Raw genomic sequence first — 21,722 nt, 5'->3', positions numbered from 1 at the left:
TTGTGACCTCTGGGTTCTACTTTTCCAGGTTTCACTCGGGAATAATGTTCAACCCGAGAATAAACCTTATTTGTATTAATATCTTGTAAAATTAACAAGTTTTTGCAAAATTAGCAATAAGTAAAAATCGCTATCATTAAGTGTATTTTGTAAAATGAACATTAGATTTTAGCTAGGACTGAGTTACTTAATTACCGTATGAGTAGCAGTGTTTTCAAGTTGAATTCTAATTTCTGATAACGATGTCGAAAATCGTCAGGTTTTTTTGAATTGGCACGATACGTTGCATGCCCGGATAGTATTCATTGGGTAACATACGGTATTCTACTCTAGGATTTTTAGCAACGTAATGCGTTTATGGAAACATTGGCAAGGTAAACTGTACATCAAAAAAATTGGGAGAACATAATAAGTATATCGCAATTAATAACGATAGCTGTTAGAGCTGTAGTAATAGTGCGGTCCCGGATAGGCGTGTGCGTAGTAGGGCGCATTCTTCTCTCCGTAATTCCCGTACACCGGCAGCATGTATTGAGCATTGCGTTCCTTCTCGCGACGGCGCTCAGCTCGCAGACTGGCTGCGCCGCCCAACAGGAACATGGCCGACACCAGTGCCATCCCGCAGCCGATCCACGCCAGCATAAACGACCAGCTGTAGTTCCGCGTGGTGTACTGCTGTAGTATCTGCCAAAAATAGAAAAAATGTTGTTATTTTCTTATCAAAAATCATTATCAAAACTATAATGTTTAAAAATACGTAGAGCAGATGACCTTCGGTTTGAAAAAAGCTTTGAGAAATCGTTTTTCCCGGAGCACAGAATTCTTTATTTGTAAACTAATCCTTAAAAATTTCTTTGATTTATTACAATTAAAATTTGTAAAACACCTCTTTCCAGTTGTTTTAAAATTTGTTTTCTCCTTTTCATTTTTTTGTCTATTTTTATTTGTGGGGTCATCATTTACATTCATAAACTTAATAAAAGAATAATAAAGCTGACGCCTTGGTTATATAATGTTTATAATAACAATAAAATTTGACAAAATTCAAGCGGCTTTTAATGGTCATGCGCCTGATATTGTAACGTTAAGCAACAGTTATACAACGGTTTTTATAAAGGAAAGGTGAGAGAACAGCATGAATAAAAGCACGTAATAAAATAACGGATTATATAAAGTAACATGATTAGCATCGATTGTACTAATGAGACCGTCATTAATAAATTAATAATACGCACCGGAGGCCAGGTGCGGTATGTGTAGTATACATTGGTGGGAAACTGCATGCGCTTGGTCTCCATGTAATCCACACCGTGCCAAATCGCCAGGGCACCCGCGTCTAATAACCCTGAAAGCACAACGCAATGTAGTCTACATATGTGCGTTACGTTATCGATTATTATATACGACGTTATGCTAGTTATAAATGGCAACATAATTATTCGTGTGAAATTATTGCTGGGTGTAATTTGAATGTTCCCGTTAATGTTTAACTTAGTGCCAAGCAAATCAGGATAAACATAACACTTTATCACTTCCGCGCCTGAATTAAGCGAGGTGCCGCTCATATTATACAGTTTGCGACGGATTAATTTCTTTCCTTTCCATAAGTTATTTAAATATATTTAAATAATTTATGGAAAGGAAAGAAATTAATCCGTCGCAAACTGTATAATATGAGCGGCACCTCGCTTAATTTAAAAATCCATAGATTTTTTGTTTCACAGCTTGTGATGAACAAACTGATTTCATTGACCATGAATTATTAAAAAGATTTCTCCTTTTTTGTCAAAATGTTTTCATAATAGCAAATAATTTATTGAATTATTTTAGTATACAAGAAACTGAAAATAATTTAATAAATGTAATATAAATTATTATATTATTAATATAATTTTTATGAATAAATATAAATTTAAGTATTTCCATACAAGAAACATTTTCGGTAAGGTCTTAAATTTATTTTATGAAATTTTTCTCAGCCATAATTGTGAATTTGTTATTATAATATGTAATTCAAGGTACACTTTGCATAATTGTTTTTCTAAAAATTTTTGGAGTGTATCTTACAGCGCTTTTAACCGTAAACGTACAGGCTAATATCATGAAAGTTCCGGTCGTGACCAACAAGCCGGGACTCCTCCGCCAGCAGCCGAACACTCCCACAAAGAAGCTCAGCAGTTCCATGGCGAATCCAGCAATGAACAGCGCCAGAATCGTCCGCATCAAATCTACACAAAGCAATCGTCATGAATCAATACATACACTCCCGTTTCGAGATAAACACCAGCTGTGTATTATCCTCTAGCACGCTTTCCCACTCTCCACCGGAAGTGGTGGGCCAGGTAGAATATATGCCTGTTTATTGATTCGGCATTTGTCGGCCGCTAAGTATAATTGTGCTGAATAAGGGAGCGCGTCAGAGGAGCGTGTTTAGCCGGTAATTAGAAATGTATAAAAAGCCGTGTAGTTCCTGGTGAGCGCGGCTTTTAGCCAAATAAAGGTCACGTGAATTACTTACGGACGCGAGCACGATTCCACGCGTCCATCCCGCTATCCAGATCTTTCGGGTAGTCGACGTTCACGCAACTGGTGTCCGTTGGAGATCGATATACATCAACGCCTGTGTAAAACAAAATAATAAAATTAATTTCCTGATAAAGAATAAACATTCACGAAATACTGTAAACAATGTAGTCTCTATAATTTCTACTGTAGAAGCTAACAAATTGCCCAAAAAAAAGTTAATTCAAATTTCTCTTTTGCGTTAATAAAGCCACAATAACCTATAAGCTTTTGCAGTCATATACAGCTGATCGATTAAAAGTTATAAGAGTATATATAAATTAAATGCTACTGTATTTTGCTTAGATGTTTTAACTGCATATTTAAACTTCTCGTAAAAAATTTTGCTTTTATTGCTAAACAATTTTAGGCTACGCAGTTTTTTCATGCGAATTAATTACTACATTTAAATGCCTTTTGAATCGGTTAGCTGCCAAAAAGAACCGGGCAAAAAAAAGCTTAATTTTGAAAAACTGTGCCTAAATTAGGCCCCAAAATACTTAGAAAAATGCAATATTTATGCTGCGAATTATGGAAGTTTGGATTAAAAATTTCGCATTCCTGTTGTGAAATTTTATTGCTTTTTTTGCGCAAATTTCTTTCAAAATGAACTTTGCTCATTTATACTGTATCTGTAATCAAGCTACTGTATTTACAAAACAGTAGTAACGTTACATTAAAAATAAAAATAGGAAAATAATTTTCAAAAAAAAATCAAAAAATATTCTTATTAAAATTTTGTGAGACATATTTTGCTGCAACGTTGGGGATGTCAGCAAAAAACAGCTCGATAATTTATTATTGCAGCGGGTGTGTTTGTCTGGTGGGAAACGTGTTATTGTTGCCGGGGTGCATTTAATCGGCATTTTTTCTCTGGTCAAGCACTCAGCGTACGATATTCTACATATGTATCCCCTGGTCAGCAACGCAACGCGGTAAGATGATGATCGGCAACGGCATATTACACCCGCGTGTAAACCTGTTGAGTAAATTTGTCTTGCCGATTATATTCACCTCTGCCACCGAACTCTCCGCATGCCGGGGCTGCACGGCATTTTTCGCTGATGTTTTTTCTCCCCGGCTCATAATCGCTGTTTGAACTGTAAACCGCACGAGTTGTGAACTACTTGTGCAAACAGCGATATCGGCCGTGCTGTATAGAGGAAACATGAGGCAAAATTGTTGCACACACACTAATAACTTGCACAAACATTCCGCGCCGTAATATTCCATAACGGTGGAACTTCTAGCGGATTTGTGTGCTGGTTGCGCAACGGCGTAAATAACGCCGATAATCGGATACTCTGCATGCGCCATGAAGAATTGTTATAAAATTTTTAGCATGACATAATTTTTAATACTCAAAGAAATAAAAACAAACATTAACACTTATTTTTGGTTAATATTTTAGTAGAAATTGATTTAAGTACAATTTGTGTTCTTCGATAAATGATAAAAAGAATGAAATTGCTGTTTTTGACCTTATAATTCATTTTATTTTAAATTCTGTCGCAGAAAATTCTAAATTTTATTAATTTTTATTTTCGAGAAATTATAAATTATACATGACTTATTTTTTAATTTTTATAAATTGGTTTTCCATATTTTTTTTAACTTTAGCGGCAATTTTTTCTACTGTGTAAAGTTTTCTGAAGAAATTACCCAGAAAATGGTAATGTAACAGCTTTGTAATTAAACGGCTGAAAAGATAAAAAACCCGAATTTTTGTTATTTTCCTATTTTTTCACTGGTTTGACAAGCATGAGAAAATGAGCAATAAATATTAATGGGCATTAATTAGGCCGCAGCGAAAGTATATTGGCCGGAAAGTCGAGTATGAGCACAAAAGACGCTTTGCGGGTGTCCACCGCAGTGCCAGCATCTTTACGCAGTGATTATGCTAATGGTCAGTTGATTTTCTCTTTTCATCTAAACACGCAACCAGCGCACTCGACAGCCGCGTAACGCAAAACCATGCGTGGAGCAGTCAGCGCAAACAAATGTCGAATATCCCCCGCCGCACAACAATTACACACGTAAACCCAGATCGGATTACCACACCGCGGCTGTGGTCATGATGCCGATGATTTTCTCCTTCAACGCCAACCTTGTTTGTCAAGATATCCTTCTTCAATAAACTGCACGCATAAACAAACAAAAACAAATAAAAACTCAAGAAATAAAATACAAAAATTTCTTAAATAAAATCAAAATGCGAAATATTTATGTAAACACACAAAATAAAAATATATAGCGCAAATAATGAAATTTTTTAAGGAAATGTTGTAAAGCGAAATGTGATATTATTTTGTTAAGCTAAAGAATAATTGTTTAAATATTCAAACAATAAATTAAACAAAATAAACGATAACCAAAAATTATATAAAAATTGGTGATGCTAATTTTTTTAATTCCCAAAGTTTTGTTTGTATAATTAGAGAGATTTTTCTATGATTTAAATACCGTAAACGTGCTTTAAAATTTTTTAATTCTTTTATTTTTTCAAGATTTCTAATTTTTTTTAATTATTTTAGAACGGTTTATTAATTATTTTAATTTTTTATCTGATAGTTTTATTATTTGTTCAGGTTATCGATGGAAAAATCTGCTTCCTTGATCGATGAGGTCGTTACAGCACGGAAACCGTTCAAGGCTACAAAACACACCGGTCGGAGCGATAAAAATGGCGTTCGCACCGAACGGCACGTCGCAATCGGTTATAATGCTGTTTAAGATTCTGATCCGACGTTCGGTAGTGAAAAATTAACTGTCAAAAGAAAATTAACACCGCTTAAAACTTGCTGCATGCCCGCCGGGAAAAAGAGCGAAAGGAACACGGATGTTAACACGTGAGTCAATTGCCGCGCATTATGCGGCGGAAATTTTCAATAACCCACCGGATCGCTAATATCGATGACAAACACAACACACAAATTGAAAATGTTCTGCGAAATTATTCATCGGCCGACTATGGTGAGTGCCAATTAATCATAAAATTCTTTGTTACCAGAATTTTTCGAAAAGTTACTCATTTTTGCTTTGCTAGACACACTTGTCATAGCAAACTAACACCAGAAAATTACCCCTACAAAATTTTACAAATATTGCAGATGAAAATTGAAAACAAATTAAAGAACACTTCAAGAATTTTCCAAACTTTTAAACTGAATTTATTATACCCAAAACGCAAACTCAATTTCTTAGAAAGGTGTCGCTATCAGGTAAGAAAAAATTGAAATATTCCCGTACTTGTTAATTCTACTTATGAAATTCAATGAAAAAAATTTAATTACAGTAACAATTTGGTAGAAATTTTATCTGGAAAAATTAAAAAGGCACAGCTGAAAATAATCTGGCTAAAAGTTAGCAATTTTGAGCAGACAGAAATCAACAGCAGCTTGAGCTTTTATCACTCACTAATTTCCCACTCATAATCGACGAATTAAAGTGAATAAAACAAACCCTTTTAAAAAAATTATTCCTAAAAATTCGGCATCGAATATTTCTGACAATTCCTCGGTGATTTCTAGTGGACAGAAATTAGCGGCGTTCTGATATTTTTATTGGCCATGAAAATAACACCACACGGGAGCGCGAAGCTGCACTTGTTGTGCTACGTAGCATTTACACGAACAGCCTGTTACACCGGTTGCACTCGGCCATAATTATAACTGCACCGTCGATATTCACCGCGGCCACTGTGAACTTGTCCACTCGCTATGCTCCACTGCTTCTTGCGCCGCAGTTTTATATTATTCTTCACATTGGCAGTGCCCCCAATCTAGAACAGAAAATATTGTTCCGCCGGAACACCGAGCGGATCGGACACGTGAGACAAGCGGCACAATAAAACGCGCTGCACTGTAACATCGCGTCTACCGTGTATCGATATGTTATTAGCTAACCTACTTAGCGAGCCGCGCAAATCGAGCGGCTCTAAGCAAATCTACCTGCCTCGTTATCGATGTAATGGACATATGTTGCTGTATGCATTTTCCACGCTTCTGCATCGATCTCTCAAGCGACATGTCCGCCGTGATGGATTTCTCAGATTATTGAGAGGAAATCATTCGGGTTAGCGTTATACAACGATCAACCAGCCAGTTACCGGTGCAACGGCATTAAATGCGCAGTTTCTATGATGTTTATTAATGTTTTCCACCTATTTCCCGGAAATCGAAGAAGGTCGCTATTGAAAACAGATCACACTAAATCTGAAATTTGTCCTTAAAATCTTCTGACAAATACGAGCGCATAATACAAAAAAATCAATAAAATTTCATATGTGCTGATTTTATCCAGTTTTTGTGAATTTATTTAGCCCATTCTGAAAATACGCTCTGAAAATGCTTGAAATTTTGGTAAAAAATAGTAATATTTTTTGACTGGATATTGTTTACTTTTATCAGACACAACTTTGGGTAGATTTAAGGCCCACAAATGCAAAAACATTTCTATTTTTTGATGGATTATTTGCTTAGTGAATCTGGAAGTGTTTTGCCTAACTAAAGAAAACTGGCGCATCGACATATTAAGAAGGACCACTTCCATGCAAGGCAATCCACGTTTTCGAGACACGCTGACACAGCAAAACAAAATTAGTCAAAAACCAGCCCGCGCCAAAACCGGCTGGGGAAAAAGTGTCGCGCCGCGGGGCGCCAACATTCCCGCATACACACCACTGGATACATTTCTCGCAACGTTTAGCACTTTTTTTTAGTGTTTAATATCGCTCTATACCCAATCACTTAATCGCCTTAATTGGCCTAAAAACACGCCATTCTTCTGGTGAGATACGGCAAATTGAAATTGACATAAAATTTAAACGCAATATTTATTCTGGAGCTACACAAGATGTTCTAGAAACACTGTTATACAATATGCCACATGAAATAAAGTTATGGACAATTTTTCGAGTTAAAAAATTAAGAACAAAATTAACAATTACGGTGCAACAAGAACACACAAACAGTGCGCGTAAATAGCCAGCATCGGAGTTAAAACAGAAGACGAGCGTGTTCTGCTCCGTATTCGTTACAACTAAGCGTTTTCATTTTTCGCGAAGAGATTGTGATTCTTACCGTATGGTATCTCCATAGGGAAACATATCCGCCACAACCCGATGGTCCGCGGGAAATAAATCAGTGTCCGGTTAAGATTCAACGGGACCTCCGCGTACTGTGGATCATCGGACGTCTGGCTCATCGTGGTCAGAATCGCCACCCGGTTCACCGAGTACTCCAGCCAATTGTCCGTACTGAACGCGATGGCCACGCAGGCCACAGCGATACAGCCGCATATAGTGCCCAGCGACAGTAAACAGGGCGCCGCGCCCATTCCTAATCCGCTGGACGCTGTACAACAAATATTCCCAGCAGTGCTACACCGTGAGAAGCAAACCCCTCCAAAGAAGATTTAAATCCTTTTCTGTTGGATGCTGTTAAGAGGATTACACGACAATGGATATCACATCATGATGTGGCATTTAGCGCGTGATAAAAGAAGGAAACTGAAAGAGTGACAACACTGGTGTGACTGGCTCAACGAGTGTTTTCTTTTCGCCGCGACGGCACCTTGCGGAAAGTGTGCAGAGATGGATTGTGTGTGTATGAATGCTGTACGAAGAAAGCAGCAGGTATTTACGGAGCAGGTGCAGCGCCGTCGTACGTACACGGCGCACGCTGAGTTAATCGATACAATCCGCGAAGAGCTAGCAAAATACCGGTTTTGCTGTAAGTGTGCACTGCACTGATTGCTGGTCAGATGGATTCATGACTGCGGCGCGTTAACGTTCAACCGATTAATACATTCAGGAAAATTAATGATTTCTTCCATGATTGTTTTATAAGTGCCTGCCACTTCAGCTGGGCTCAGGAAATATGTAGCCGGAAAGTAATTATACAGCTACAGTGCGCGAATGGACTGCGCAGAATTTTGACAACTCGTGACAAAAGCGACAGCCGGCAGTTATCTTCCTTTTTACTTACTTCTGTACAAATTACTTCCGGAAAAAGTATTTAAAAACCAGGAAACGTTTTAAGCAAACAATTTTATTACACAAATACGTGTATACAACATAGATGTAAAACAGTGCAAATTGGCCAGCCGGTTCGCGGCTCGAAAATTCAGTGAAAAATCGCTTCTGAGGGTATCACGAACACAGACTATAACAGAGAAGACAGAAGCGTGCTGACTTAATAGGGTGGGTCAAATATGCGCAAGCAAAGTTTTTTTCACCGTACATTTGCGTGAACTTTCAGTGAGCCAAAAACCTTGAAACACAGGTTTAACCTTTAATCAGTCAAATTTTAAGCCTTGCGTAACTATTATTTTTTTATTACGTTGCTACAAATTTATGACATAAGTGTTGCTACATTACAATTTAAATTTTTTATTGTATGAACACCTAATTAATAACGCGTAATTTAATAACGCGCACTGAAAGCGCCACATCAACTGCTTCATGAACAACGGTGAAGAAAGACGTCAGCCACCACGCCGCCCGCCAGGAACACGATGATAATCCGACCGGCCAGCTGCAGGCGTCCCCGCAGATCCCGTTCCAGCATGGCGTCGATGAGGGCGGCCAGAGTAAAGAAGAGCACTAATAGCAGCAGCACCATTCCGATGACCAGCAGGACGATAAAGAGGATGGTGTGGTTGTAGACAAAGTTATCCAGGCCATGGAGAACCGCCCGCGTGACGATTCCCGAGCGTGGACGAGTCACGCCGCTGTCGTGCGGCTCGTGAGCATGAGCAACGGCGGCGGGCGTAACGATGGTGGACTTGGAAAAGGGGAACGAGCGAAGACCGGACGTTTGAGGTGTTTCGTTAGTAAATTCTTTGGTGGAGTCATTCGAGTCAATATCCAGTGCTTGCTTTAAAAACCAACTGCAGAAATATAAAACGATTGATGGTTTCGTATTCGGGAAAAATCTTGCAAGCACTTTTGTTACATACTTCTACAAAACAATATAATTTCGCATAATTATGCGTTATAACCCACGGAAAAAGATTGCGTCTGGATTAAGTAACCAAAAATACAGTAAATAATTGTTTGGAAAAAAATGTTTAAAATTCAGCTGCTGACGCCCGTAAGATGTTATCATGAGAGGGTTTAATAGTGCTTCTTAATGTTTTCGAGAGGTGACTAAACAGATAAAGCGTTTACAATGCTAAAAATGACAACGTTCAGCAAACTGGCGTTAACTGCTGATTGAAATAATAACGGACGAAGCTGGTTAACGGAGATGATAGAACATATGTTAAATGTTACAGTCTGTTACGAAGTAGGGTCAGTTGTTAATTGCAAAAAAAAAGAAAAAAAAAGGTTACCATTTTGGTTGAAATTTGTAGTAAGAACATGGAAAGATTACTTCTTTTGCTTACTTGAGCTTCTTCATCTCGTCGATAAGCGCCAAGATGTGCTCCGCGGCGGGCAGTGAGCAATTCAGCGGTGGGCACGCTGCAGGAACAGTAGTGTGATTTGTAACGGTTACGTTGTCACTACGGCATGCCGCTATCCCTGTTAGTGCCGCCCACAGCAGGAGACAACTTTCCACGCACCGATTACCCATTATGCTATGGTCTCTGGAAGAAATTTAACGTTTAATCGTAGTTGCTTATGCCTCTCCTTTTTTGCTATCGAAATCGCGCGTGTAATTATCGCTATTCTTACCTTGGGTATACAAATCAGCCTTCGGTCCAGACAGCGAAACAGCCGTTAAACTAACAGCAAACAAATGTAAATTTTCTGTGGTGTCTGCTGCTGATGCAGGCTCATGCAGCAACTGTGATCGGCAGTACTAGCTGGTGTTTTCCACTTTTCCGGTTCGGTTTTGCTGTCCGCCACACGCAGTAAATGTGAGCACGGGACGAGTACGAACTGGATGGCATTTTTAACGCACACAACAGGAAGTCGTGGTAATCGATCAATAAGGGTTCGTTAAGGAACGAATCACAATGTTAATGTCTATCTCCGGCATCGCCGTTTAAGACGTGCTCTTTGAATCGCTTCCCCTAATCAGCCTAAGGCGAAGCGGCAGCCGTTCTCTACGCAAGGTATTTTAGCCTATGCAATGCGGTAAAGGTCACGTAATTCAGTGATCATTATAAGTATCGATCGTTTGTCCACCGACTGTACGAAAACACAGCGTCAATGCAGACGCGAATCATTTAGTGAGGAAGAAAGCTTTGTCACGTAGGAACACGTAGGACGCGATATTACAAATCATACTTGTGCCATGTAACCCATGTTTCTTAAATAATCAAAAGCGACGAAGATCTGCACCCTGTATTATTATTTGTATTATTCGTATGAGAAAAGCTTTCGCTGTATAATTTTTGATAAGAAATATTCAGCTGAGTTGTCGCCCTTATGTCAGGCGGCATTTTGAACAACAACCTCTGGCCAGAAGACAGCAGATACACTTTTAAGCATTTTTTTAATCAAACGTCATTTCACTGCTGTCGCAGGAAGCCCTACGACAGGCTTCGTTGATGGCAATCGACGTTAACAATAATAATATTAGCCCAAAATACGTGGGTGTAAACATAAACAAAAAAGCCACAAGGGCAAAACATGAGAATACTACTACTAAACTTAGAAATACATAACCATAATAATTTCTACCACACTTCAATGTGCTTCGCACCTGAATGAACTTTTTCAGCATTTGAACTATACGGACCGTAAAAGTGTACAAATTTACACAGTAGTTTTTATATAGTTTTTAATGCAGATCAATGCGTACTCACTGGTCGCGAAAGAAAACCCAGTTTGTGTGGCGGGTTTTCGTTGCGGCCCCACATAACACAACCGTTTTCGATGGGAGAGTTACCAAAGACTAAAAATACCAGGTAAGCAGACAGTAGAGAAGAGCGGTCAGCGGCACATCCAGCAGTGTTATTCGCAGGACAGTTCTCCACAGGGTCTGCCTGGTCTGGACACTCCGATTCGCAGATCCGGCAAAAATTCGTCGCACCATGTCCAGTATGAGGGAGGCTGCAATGCTCAGTGCCAAACCGACTGCAAACGGATGGCAGCACATGAAGCATTTCCACTGGTCCAGCTGGCGTTGTACCCATGAAGATGGGGGAGGCCCGTTATACTGGACGTACCCCGAGGGAACGACGGGGGCAACTGGCCTAGTGTTGACCGGCTGAAGAGCAGAGTTATCAACCGCAGGAGCGCTGATACTGTATGCCGATCGTAGTGCTTCGATAGGGCGCCATGATGTCTTGCGGGTGTGACTGGGAATCCCGTGGGCCAGTTGTTGCAGATGGGCGCTGAAGCAGAAGGTTGTGGTAAAAATTTATTATTACTTGCGATTGTTCGCAGAGAACGCGTTCGCATTCGTCTGAACAACTGCACTGGTTCGCTATATTTATGCTGGAAATTACTTTGGATATAATACGTATTTCTAAGGTAAGAAGCAGCCCATCATTGTTTTATGTGCTCTACAAGAATACATGCATTTGGCATGGCTCATACTAAATTATAAACTAGCGATTAAAATGATAAAATATTAACTTCCGTTAACCAAATTATTTTAAATCTGAAGAGGTCATTGTGCAGGCGTACAGATAGTGTAATGGAAACCGTTTATAGCGCAATTTTCGCTCTCAATTTTTTTCATCTGTACCTTTACGGTAAAAATTACGGGAGAAGCTTGGATAGTGGTACGTATACTGCACGATGTGTGTACAGCATATCAATAGATTCATATATCCTTACGTCCTTATTTTTTGGAAATTATCTCTTAAATCAAGATTGATTTTTTCAATAAGTTGATAACTTTATAAAATAAGGCATCGCACAAACGTTCCTACCTTTATCTTTAAAAAATCTTAAATTTTGGAGAAGGTCTAAAAAATTTTAAAAAGTTGCAGTACTTAAGGGATGGTAGTACTTAAAGGTTGTTAGTTTTGGAAATTAACTCCTAAATCAACATTCATTTTTTCAATAAGTTGTTAATTTTATAAAATAGAGCATCGCATAAACGTTCCTACCTTTATCTTTAAAAAAATCTTAAGTTTTGGAGAAGGTCTAAAAATTTTTTTAAAAGTTGTAATACTTAAGGGTTGTTAGTACTTACAGGTTGTAGTGCTTAAATGCTGTTAGCTTCTAGAGAGTTCGCAACTTAGCAACTTAAACAATAGTTATTTAAAACTGCCAATTACATCAAACACAATTTTATTTTTTTTAATTCTTGAAACCTTTAAGACGTTCTTAAATCCGTTCGATTACCTCCAAATAACTATAAATTCTTCCAAAGCCCGCTTTAAAGCTTTTACATTTCAAGAATTTCTAAATATTTCGACTCGGCCCCGCGCAGCGTGGCCGTTACCTCTAGATATTTTTAGCCTCCAGAGTTTCTAAATTTTGAAAATATCTAGAAATCTGAGTACCTCAATATCTCACGGTCTGAAGTGTCTAATTTATACGAGTATCTAATTATTCCTAAATATCTAAGAGCCGGCCCCCGGCCCGTTATCTTCCTGTATTCACTAACGTAGCGGCTCTGTGGTACTGGTGGTAGCCTGGGCATTCACTAACCTACGTTACTTTGTATACTGATATCTATGGCAGCGCAGGTATTCAGTATTCACTAATCTCTACCTCTAAATCTAATAAATCTGTATTTAATTTATTTTTTTAAATAGTGAACAGCTGGCTGAATGGCTGAAAATCTTGCAGTGAGTAGCTAAAGATGCAGTGTGCGAGGTTACTTTCAGCAACTATCAATTGTTTCCCACAAGTTTCCATTAATTCTGCGCTAAAATGTCAGCTGAATGGTGTTTTAAGGGCATGGTGTAGCTAATCCCACGCCATCCATTTTATCACCAAATAAATATAATATTAATACACTACTAAATATATTATAATACACTACCAAATCTTGCAATTAGTAGCTAAAGATGCAGTCTGCGAGGTCACTTTTGAGCAACTGTTTATGGTTTCCCACAAGTTTCATTAATTCTGCGCCGAAATATCGGCTTAATGGTATTTTATGGGCATCGTGTAAGTGATCCCACGCCATCTATTTTATCACCGTTTAAATACTATCTGTCGTACCAAAAAAATAAAGTTTTGAGTTGGCTAGATCATCAATATAAAGTTACACTGAAAATATGAAAAAGAAAAACAAAAAGAAAAATTAAGGAGATTAATACATTACATATCCTTACGTCTTTATTTTTTGAAAATTATCTCCTAAATCAGGATTGATTTTTTCAATAAGTTGATAATTTTATAAAGTAGAGCATCGCACAAACGTTCCTACTTTTATCTCTAAAAAACTCTCAAGTTTTGAAGAAGGTCTAAAAAAATTTTTAAAAGCTGTAGTACTTAAATGTTTTTAGTGCTTAAAGGTAGTAGTACTTAAATGTAGCAGTGTAGTAGTACTTTGCTAGGTTGCAGTAAGTAGTAGTACGGTATCTAGTACCCACAGTACTTATCACTTAATCGCCGGCGTATCATGAATTTTTGAAAGTTGTAGTACTTAAATTTAGTAATACGTACGTTGTAGTACCAAATTAATGTTGTTAGCTCCTAGAAGGTTCTAGATACATGGTTGTGGGAGTATATATTTTGTATCTAGCAACCCATATTTTTAAATGTGGAGAATTGCTGCTGCACGTTTAACGCAGTTTTACGTTAAAGGTACAACTTATAATTTAGTACATCAAAACTTATAATTTATTACATTACTTGCTTATTATAGTTTATTACGGTAAAGAATGAGATCAGTAACCTCATATAAGTAGCGTACGCAATTTACGTACGCAATTTGTAACACAAGTTGCAGTAGCAGCGCCAGCAGTGCATCTCTTGAGAGCTAATCCGCGTTTATCTGGAAAAAGGTAGTAGTGTAAATGAGTCTTTCGGTTTATACTCAGCCATTAACAATGTCAATGGCTGACGGCAGTTTTGGCGCTTGCCAGCTGCACGCGGTGAGTTTTTTTAGATGAGTTGAACTGTTGAGGTGAGTTTGGCAGTCAGACCTTAAATTAATCAAGACTCTGCAGTATTTGCACAGTCCGTCAAGGCTGCTGTTGAAGTCTCTTCAGGTATGCCAGGTATGGCTTTTCCATATTCGCAGCATACGCACAGTTATCCAAGGTGGCTTTTGAGGTTACTGTGAAATGTAGATATGCCAGATTTGATTTTTAAATATTCCCAGCATTTGCGGCGCTCGCCAAGGGTGCTTTGAAAGGTAGTATTAGTAAGCATACCAAAGGGCATGCCGGAACTGATTTCCCATATTCGCAACATTCACAGCGCTCGCCAAGGGCGCTTCAAAGGTCAGCCTTTGTAAACATACACAACGGCATACCTGGTCTGAATTTCCCATATTCGCAGCGTTCGCCAAGGGCGCTTCAAAGGTCAGTCTTAGTAAACATACCGAACTGCGTGCTGCGTCTAATTTTCCATATTCGCAGCATTCGCAGCGTTCGCCAAGAGCATTCTTTGATTATTCTTTGAAGAATAATCTTAGTTAACATACCGAACTGCGTGCTGGGTCTAATTTTCCCATATTCGCAGCATTCGCAGCGTTCGCCAAGATCGCTTCAAAGGTAAATCTTAGTAGCAAACGCAACGGCACGCCAGATCTGATTTTCACATTTTCCTAACACATTGTTAGGTATTATAAGGCATAACCTGTTATTACATCCTCTTCGTGAATTATAGGAAAGCGATCGAAATCAGGTCCTTTGATTGGGCAGGGTCGGTGAAGATTCTTCACTCTTGCAACGGGTATCCTCTTCGGAAGGGTTGGATGGAAAGTCCGATATCCTCTTCGGAAGGGTTGGATGGAAAGCCCGATACTCGTGTACGGATACGTGCCATATGTTAACGCATATGGCATGTACTTCCAGAAAACGGTCGTATTTATCACGCTTACGATTATGTACTTGTAATACCTGCAAAGAGTATTTGACGATATCTAGGCTATGTTGTTGGTGATGCACGAGTCTAGTACTTCGTACGTACGTATAATAATTGCGTACGTTAAGTTTTATTTCAGGAAATCACTATAGGCACCCCCTTACACCTTCGTTTATTATAGGCACCCCTTCTCGCACCCCGTAATTTATAGACACCCTTTTCTGTTTATTAAATAGAAACGCCCTGTCAGTGTATTTTATAGGCACCCTTTAATAGCATATTTGGGATACAGAACTCGAAAATGATTTCATGTACGGTACGTGCGTCAGTCTCATACAGATACTCGCATACAGACAGAATCAGGCTTTCCATCCGATGATCGGGCGGTGAGGCTAATCTGCTATCTTAGATCTAATGAGGATGGCATCGTCGGCGGTAAGTTTGATGTTTCGTTTCGCAATTGTAATTTTGGATGCCGGTTTTCTGTCGGTTCTTTTCGAACACCAGGTGGCCTCCTTGGGTTCTTTTCGGACACCAAAGTTTTCCCTTACCCCCAGTCTTTGTGGCAGTTTTTAAAAGCGGTGAAAAACGCGTCGATATAGTGGTTTCTTTCGTATGGCATAAAACAAAGTGCAACTGGTCGACCTTTCCCGTGGCGATCTTGCACAACAACAGCGTACAAGCAGTAGTTTTCAACATTACCGTATCTACCCTACTCTAGGTTCTAACACTACAATTACAGTATAATATGCTAAAGTTTCATAGGGGTGCCTATAAAAGACAGGGTGCACGAAAGAATCAATTAATAAGATAAGGGTGCCTTTAATTAACGGGGTGCGGAAAAGGGGTGCCTATAGTAAACGGGGGTTTTTAGGGTGCCTATAGTGTCACCCTTTATTTTACCGCAGTACATAATAAAGGGTATTAATTATTCTTAATGTTTCAACACTGGATCGTAATTGGTGCCTTATGTGGGCGGCCTTACTTGAGCATTTCTTAGCGCTTAAATTATTCGGCGTCGTCGATATAATGCAATGATGCCTGCAGCCACCAGAATAGCATTCGCACAGTTCGTCAAGGAGGCTGTTGAAGTCACTCAATGTATGCCGGTTTTGATTTTATCATATTCGCAGCATTCGCACAGTTCGCCAAGGTGGCACTTGAGGTCAGTGTAGATATGCCGCGTTTGATTTTCCCATATTCGCAGCATTCGCACAGTTCATCAAGGAGGCTGTTGAGTTCACTGAATGCATGCTGGTTTTGATTTCCCCATATTCGCAGCATTCGCACAGTTCGCCATGGTGGCACTTAAAGTCAGTGGAGATATGCCGCGTTTGATTTTCCCATATTCGCAGCATTCGCACAGTTCGCCAAAGAGGCTGCGGAGATCACTGAATGTATGCCGGTTTTGATTTCCCCATATTCGCAGCATTCGCACAGTTCGCCATGGTGGCACTTAAAGTCAGTGGAGATATACCGGGTTTGATTTTCCCATATTCGCAGCATTCGCACAGTTCGCCAAGGAGGCACTTGAGGTCAGTGTAGATATGCCGCGTTTGATTTTCCCATATTCGCAGCATTCGCATAGTTCGCCAAGGAGGCACTTGAGGTCAGTGTAGATATGCCGCGTTTGATTTTCCCATACTCGCAGCATTCGCACAGTTCGCCAAGGAGGCACTTGAGGTCAGTGTAGATATGCCGCGTTTGATTTTCCCATATTCGCAGCATTCGCATAGTTCGCCAAGGAGGCACTTGAGGTCAGTGTAGATATGCCGCGTTTGATTTTCCCATACTCGCAGCATTCGCACAGTTCGCCAAGGTGGCACTTGAGGTCAGTGTAGACATGCCGCGTTTGATTTTCCCATATTCGCAGCATTCGCACAGTTCGTCAAGGAGGCTGTTGAGTTCACTGAATGCATGCTGGTTTTGATTTCCCCATATTCGCAGCATTCGCACAGTTCGCCATGGTGGCACTAAAAGTCAGTGGAGATATACTGGGTTTGATTTTTCCCATATTCGCAGCATTCGCATAGTTCGCCAAGGAGGCTGTTGAAGTCACTCAATGTACGCCGGTTTTGATTTTCCCATATTCGCAGCATTCGCACAGTTCGCCAAGGTGGCACTTGAGGTCAGTGTAGATATGCCGCGTTTAATGTTCGCATATTCGCAGCATTCGCATATTCGCCAAGGAGGCTGTTGAAGTCACTCAATGTATGCCGGTTTTGGTTTTCCCATATTCGCAGCATTCGCACAGTTCGCCACGGTGGCACTTGAGGTCAGTGTAGATATGCCGCGTTTGATTTTCCCATATTCGCAGCATTCGCACAGTTCATCAAGGAGGCTGTTGAGTTCACTGAATGCATGCTGGTTTTGATTTCCCCATATTCGCAGCATTCGCACAGTTCGCCATGGTGGCACTTAAAGTCAGTGGAGATATGCCGCGTTTGATTTCCCCATATTCGCAGCATTCGCACAGTTCGCCAAGGTGGCTGCTAACTGCTGTTTATTGCTAATTCAGCACTGCCTTTTACTGCTGATCCAGTTATAAAAATTTGTGCGGATTTTCTTTCGAAACCTGTATTTGACGTGGTTAATCAATAAATTGATCTGTTAGTAAATTGGTTAGACGTATTTACGTACGAGTACCAAATGTGTAATAATGTTATCGTATCCTGGATACATTGTAAGTTGTAACCTTTATTTGAACTTGGCGAATCTGGCGAATACGTGCGAATATTGGATTACTGGTTAGGACAGCAGTTTATGTGACATTAGCGTATGTACTTGGTACTAGTACTGCCACTGCTACAGTTAATACAAAGTAATACGAATATATTTGTAATTATTGAATTGCTTGGTACTGATTTTTAAATAATCATGCTGAGTAGGGATTAAAGCAATGAGCAGTAATACTTTAAATAGCCTAAGTATGTATCACCGCATAATTCGGAAAATAAACAAGATATAAAATTAAATAACGATTATACAAACAGTATGATAGCGTAAACTAAATCCCATTATAACAAATATGTAAACTGCGTACTAAAGTAGTCTGTAGCAGATGCACAACAGCGCGGTGGTCGTATCAATGAATAACTGATAAGTACTTATATTAATGTTAGTAATAACAATTAGTAATAAAAATTTTTTGTACGGCCAAAACGCTCAAGTTCTCACGTACTACGAAGCCAACATTGCTGCGGTTTGCCAAGAGCGTCTACAATATTATGTCCTACAAATTGTGTCCTACAGTGCAAAGGATAGACATAATTTTTGCACTACTATATGTGGCAGGTCGTTTTCCTATAATCGCAGCGTTCGCAGTGTTCGCCAAGGGCACAACATCAAGTGCATTGCATCGCTAATCAGAGCAGTACACCCGTTTTCTGATGTTCTACAGTAGCAGTGTTGTAGGCTGCGCAAAAATGCGTACGCTTGGACATTAAGGGGTTACTGATCTCATATGGAGCCTTTATTACTTACTTACTTAACTTACTGACTTATAATTTTAGTACTTATAATTTATTTAGTACATTTATTACATCAAACTTATAATTTTATTTCTTTAAATTCTTGGAACTTTAAGATGTTTTTAAATCCGTTCGAATACCTCAACCATAAATTTTTCCAAAGTCGGCTCAAAAGCTTTTACATTTCCAAAAATTTGAAATATTTCTAAATATTTCGGCTCGGCCCCGCTGCACTGGGCCGTTACCTCTAATTTTTTGAGTCTCCAGAGTTTCGAAATTATAAAAATATCTAGAAATCTGAGTATCTCAATATCTCACAATCTAAAGCATCTGTTCTATTATTTATCTAAATTTCTAAATATCTGAAAGCCGGCCCGCAGCCCGTTTAATTACCGTATTCACTCACGTAGCGGCTTTGTGCTACTGGTGGTAGTTTGGGTATTCACTAACCCGTCACCCGGCTGGAGTTTTACGTTGTGGCTAAACATGGTGCTTATGTACCGCGCCAGATTTAACCATATGTACTGCCGTAACGTCACGCTCCAGGCGGGTGACGGCAGCAATGCAGGGGAACCGTGGAACACGCTTAGTTTTGCCCCCTATAGTACAGAGTTTGCATTGCTAGTATAGTATGTACTGCATATAAAAAACAACCGAAAGATCACCAGAGCCGTTATGTAAATCCCTACCAGAAGCGGGAAAAGCACGAGATCACTGTCTCAGCTTAACAGACATTTACTAGTAAATCGTCCTATATATACACGACAAAGATCCCAAACTAAAATTTAGATTAGGAACAGCAAAGCCACCCTGGGACAAATGTGCAATTTTGCTGTTCTCATGATACGCTGGTCGGAACAGCTACAAGCAGCATGGAAAACGGACTAAACAACTTTTGTCAGTTTTAGTTTTTACCTCATGGCTATGACGCACTCGGCAACCACTTGAACCTGTTCGGCGGTGGAGGTCAACGGATCCGGCTGGCTGCACAAGGCAGTAGATGGTTGAACTGGGGGCATGGCGCTCGATCCCTGTGTTGTGCAAGATATCCCAGTCAGCACTATTCCGAACATCAACATACTGAGGATTTCTCCACCCATAATTACAAATTTGCAACTGTAGTGTTCCTGAGAAACTTCTTCACGAAAAGTAGACCGAAAGAATGCGTAAGCTACTGCGCCTTCACAGAGACATTTTAGATTAAATCCACGAGGACTGCGTAGCAGTTAGTGAGACACTGGGTTACAACCGCATAGCTCGCCGCCTTTTGCCGTAGTTGTACAGGTTCAGTGCTTATTGATTTTAAATCTACCGGTTTGTTAGTGTGAAAAGCCTTCTAGCGAGTGCCAAGTATACCGACTACCGTCATGGAAATGCCGGAAGGTAGAGTCATGCAATAATAATATCATATTTCGGCATGATTTGGATGCATTAACGTCCATGTTAGCCATACTCTGGATATAAGATACTAAGAGTATATACAAAATATTAGCGGTGTAATTAATTCTCTACTCATGCGGTTTGAAAGTAGTACATTCAGTAACGCGTGCCAACGCAATAATTATTGCCTTCAATTAAGGCGCGGCCGGTCAAATAAAAAGCAGACGTACAGGCATCAAAACCGTAACGTTTACTAAAAGATTATTACAAACATAGAGGGAAACCGCAATTGTTTCCATATTAGATGAAATAAGAACAGTTGAATAATTGTAGCTAATCTCGGCGGACGTAGACTATTTTCCTGTTTGTTGCCATTCAAGGAATGCTGAACGATGACTCAGATCCAAAATGCCAGGAAGGTGTTTACGAGCAGCAGAACGGGCAGTTGAACTGCGCAGAAATAATCTTTGTTCCTAAAGGCAACGGTAGGCTGCCGAGGATCCAGATTAGAGCCAAGGACACGAAAACATGCTCCGCAAATACCATTTAACTTTCTAGCCTGTTTTTACGTATATTGTTTCTTCATCCTGGCCCTTCTCCTGGACGGGTATCCACCCGCAGGATAATGAGATTGTGTACCTGCCGATTTTGCATCGCCTGGAACGCCGGATGTTTGCCACCCACGTCCGGTTCTGAATAAGATACCGGAACCCTGCTGCCGGAAACCAAAGTTTTTTTTTCCTTTTTCCGTAATGATCGTTAATATCGCCTCCGCACGTGAGCGAACCTGGCTCCAACGATCAGTTTTCCCGCGATTATGTTAGCGCTATTCAGGTGCGTCACATGCAGCAGCGTACAGATCAGTGGTACGTACATTTATAGACAGCATTCCATTGGGAAAACAGCCCGTGTTGCGTTCATTGCACCGACCTTTAAGATGTGCTTACCACATGCTCGTTCATTGCGCCACAACGGCACTTTGCTGCATATCTTCACTGGGCTCTTTAGAATATCTACTGGGATATTATCGCGTTAGTAGGAATGGATTGGCGGAGGTTACTCAGCTGGTTCGTCGCAATGGAATCACCGGATACTCGCTTCCGCAGCAGTAATAAACATGCCCGCGGATCAACTTTTTCTTCTCCGTATGCTGTTGTATGCTTCATCGTACGCTCGATCGGAGAAATCTGTTGCTGTACGTATTTTTTTTTTACATTTCAACGTTCTTTCGACCTTTATAAGTTACAGCAACAGATTAAACAACTGGAAAATCCGCCCATGTACGTAATGTTCTAACACACCAGCTAGCTAAAAGCCGGTGTTTAATTTCTGTTAATTTAGTTTCAATGATAAAATGACCATCCGTGCGTCCGTGCGTCCGTGCGTGCTCCAACGAATTGTACATGTCTTTCCGGTAA

At 39.8% G+C, this 21,722-nt stretch overlaps 3 protein-coding genes across 3 annotated transcripts; all 3 read right to left on the bottom strand.

Moving 5' to 3' along the window:
• Nucleotides 1-245: 245 nt before the first annotated feature.
• On the bottom strand, nucleotides 246-8,156 carry LOC129594241 (uncharacterized). The gene is made up of 5 exons (XM_055490900.1): nucleotides 7,644-8,156; nucleotides 2,519-2,620; nucleotides 2,091-2,228; nucleotides 1,236-1,345; nucleotides 246-684 (listed from the first exon to the last, which is right to left on the bottom strand). The coding sequence occupies exons 1-5, from the start codon at nucleotides 7,897-7,899 to the stop codon at nucleotides 424-426; spliced, it is 867 nt and encodes a 288-aa protein (XP_055346875.1). The 5' UTR covers nucleotides 7,900-8,156; the 3' UTR covers nucleotides 246-423.
• A 449-nt stretch (nucleotides 8,157-8,605) lies between these two features.
• On the bottom strand, nucleotides 8,606-10,366 carry LOC129581132 (uncharacterized). The gene is made up of 3 exons (XM_055472033.1): nucleotides 10,241-10,366; nucleotides 9,952-10,152; nucleotides 8,606-9,453 (listed from the first exon to the last, which is right to left on the bottom strand). Exons 2-3 carry the CDS (start codon nucleotides 10,137-10,139, stop codon nucleotides 9,024-9,026), a joined length of 618 nt encoding a protein of 205 aa, XP_055328008.1. The 5' UTR covers nucleotides 10,140-10,152; nucleotides 10,241-10,366; the 3' UTR covers nucleotides 8,606-9,023.
• A 733-nt stretch (nucleotides 10,367-11,099) lies between these two features.
• LOC129581053 (uncharacterized) lies at nucleotides 11,100-20,160 on the bottom strand. Its single transcript, XM_055471913.1, has 2 exons — nucleotides 19,840-20,160; nucleotides 11,100-11,850 (listed from the first exon to the last, which is right to left on the bottom strand). Exons 1-2 carry the CDS (start codon nucleotides 20,022-20,024, stop codon nucleotides 11,409-11,411), a joined length of 627 nt encoding a protein of 208 aa, XP_055327888.1. The 5' UTR covers nucleotides 20,025-20,160; the 3' UTR covers nucleotides 11,100-11,408.
• Nucleotides 20,161-21,722: the final 1,562 nt, after the last annotated feature.

Source organism: Paramacrobiotus metropolitanus, unplaced genomic scaffold (genome assembly GCF_019649055.1).
Source record: "Paramacrobiotus metropolitanus isolate TYO unplaced genomic scaffold, Prichtersi_v1.0 Parri_scaffold0000001, whole genome shotgun sequence".
Taxonomy (NCBI): Eukaryota; Metazoa; Tardigrada; class Eutardigrada; order Parachela; family Macrobiotidae; genus Paramacrobiotus; species Paramacrobiotus metropolitanus.
The sequence above is the reverse complement of the archived record's forward strand: the minus strand, read 5'-3'. Positions and strand labels throughout refer to the sequence as shown.

Excerpts from the sequence above, each read along its gene's own strand:
- LOC129594241 (XM_055490900.1), bottom strand. The coding sequence starts at position 7,899 with ATGGGCGCGGCGCCCTGTTTACTGTCGCTGGGCACTATATGCGGCTGT. Across the intron at positions 2,621-7,643 it reads CCCTATGGAGATACCATACG|GCGTTGATGTATATCGATCT; the intron begins GTAAGAATCACA and ends TGTTTTACACAG. Across the intron at positions 685-1,235 it reads CATACCGCACCTGGCCTCCG|ATACTACAGCAGTACACCAC; the intron begins GTGCGTATTATT and ends TATTTTTGGCAG.
- LOC129581132 (XM_055472033.1), bottom strand. The coding sequence starts at position 10,139 with ATGGGTAATCGGTGCGTGGAAAGTTGTCTCCTGCTGTGGGCGGCACTA. Across the intron at positions 9,454-9,951 it reads GACGAGATGAAGAAGCTCAA|TTGGTTTTTAAAGCAAGCAC; the intron begins GTAAGCAAAAGA and ends ATATTTCTGCAG.
- LOC129581053 (XM_055471913.1), bottom strand. The coding sequence starts at position 20,024 with ATGGGTGGAGAAATCCTCAGTATGTTGATGTTCGGAATAGTGCTGACT. Across the intron at positions 11,851-19,839 it reads GAGTGCGTCATAGCCATGAG|CGCCCATCTGCAACAACTGG; the intron begins GTAAAAACTAAA and ends CTTCTGCTTCAG.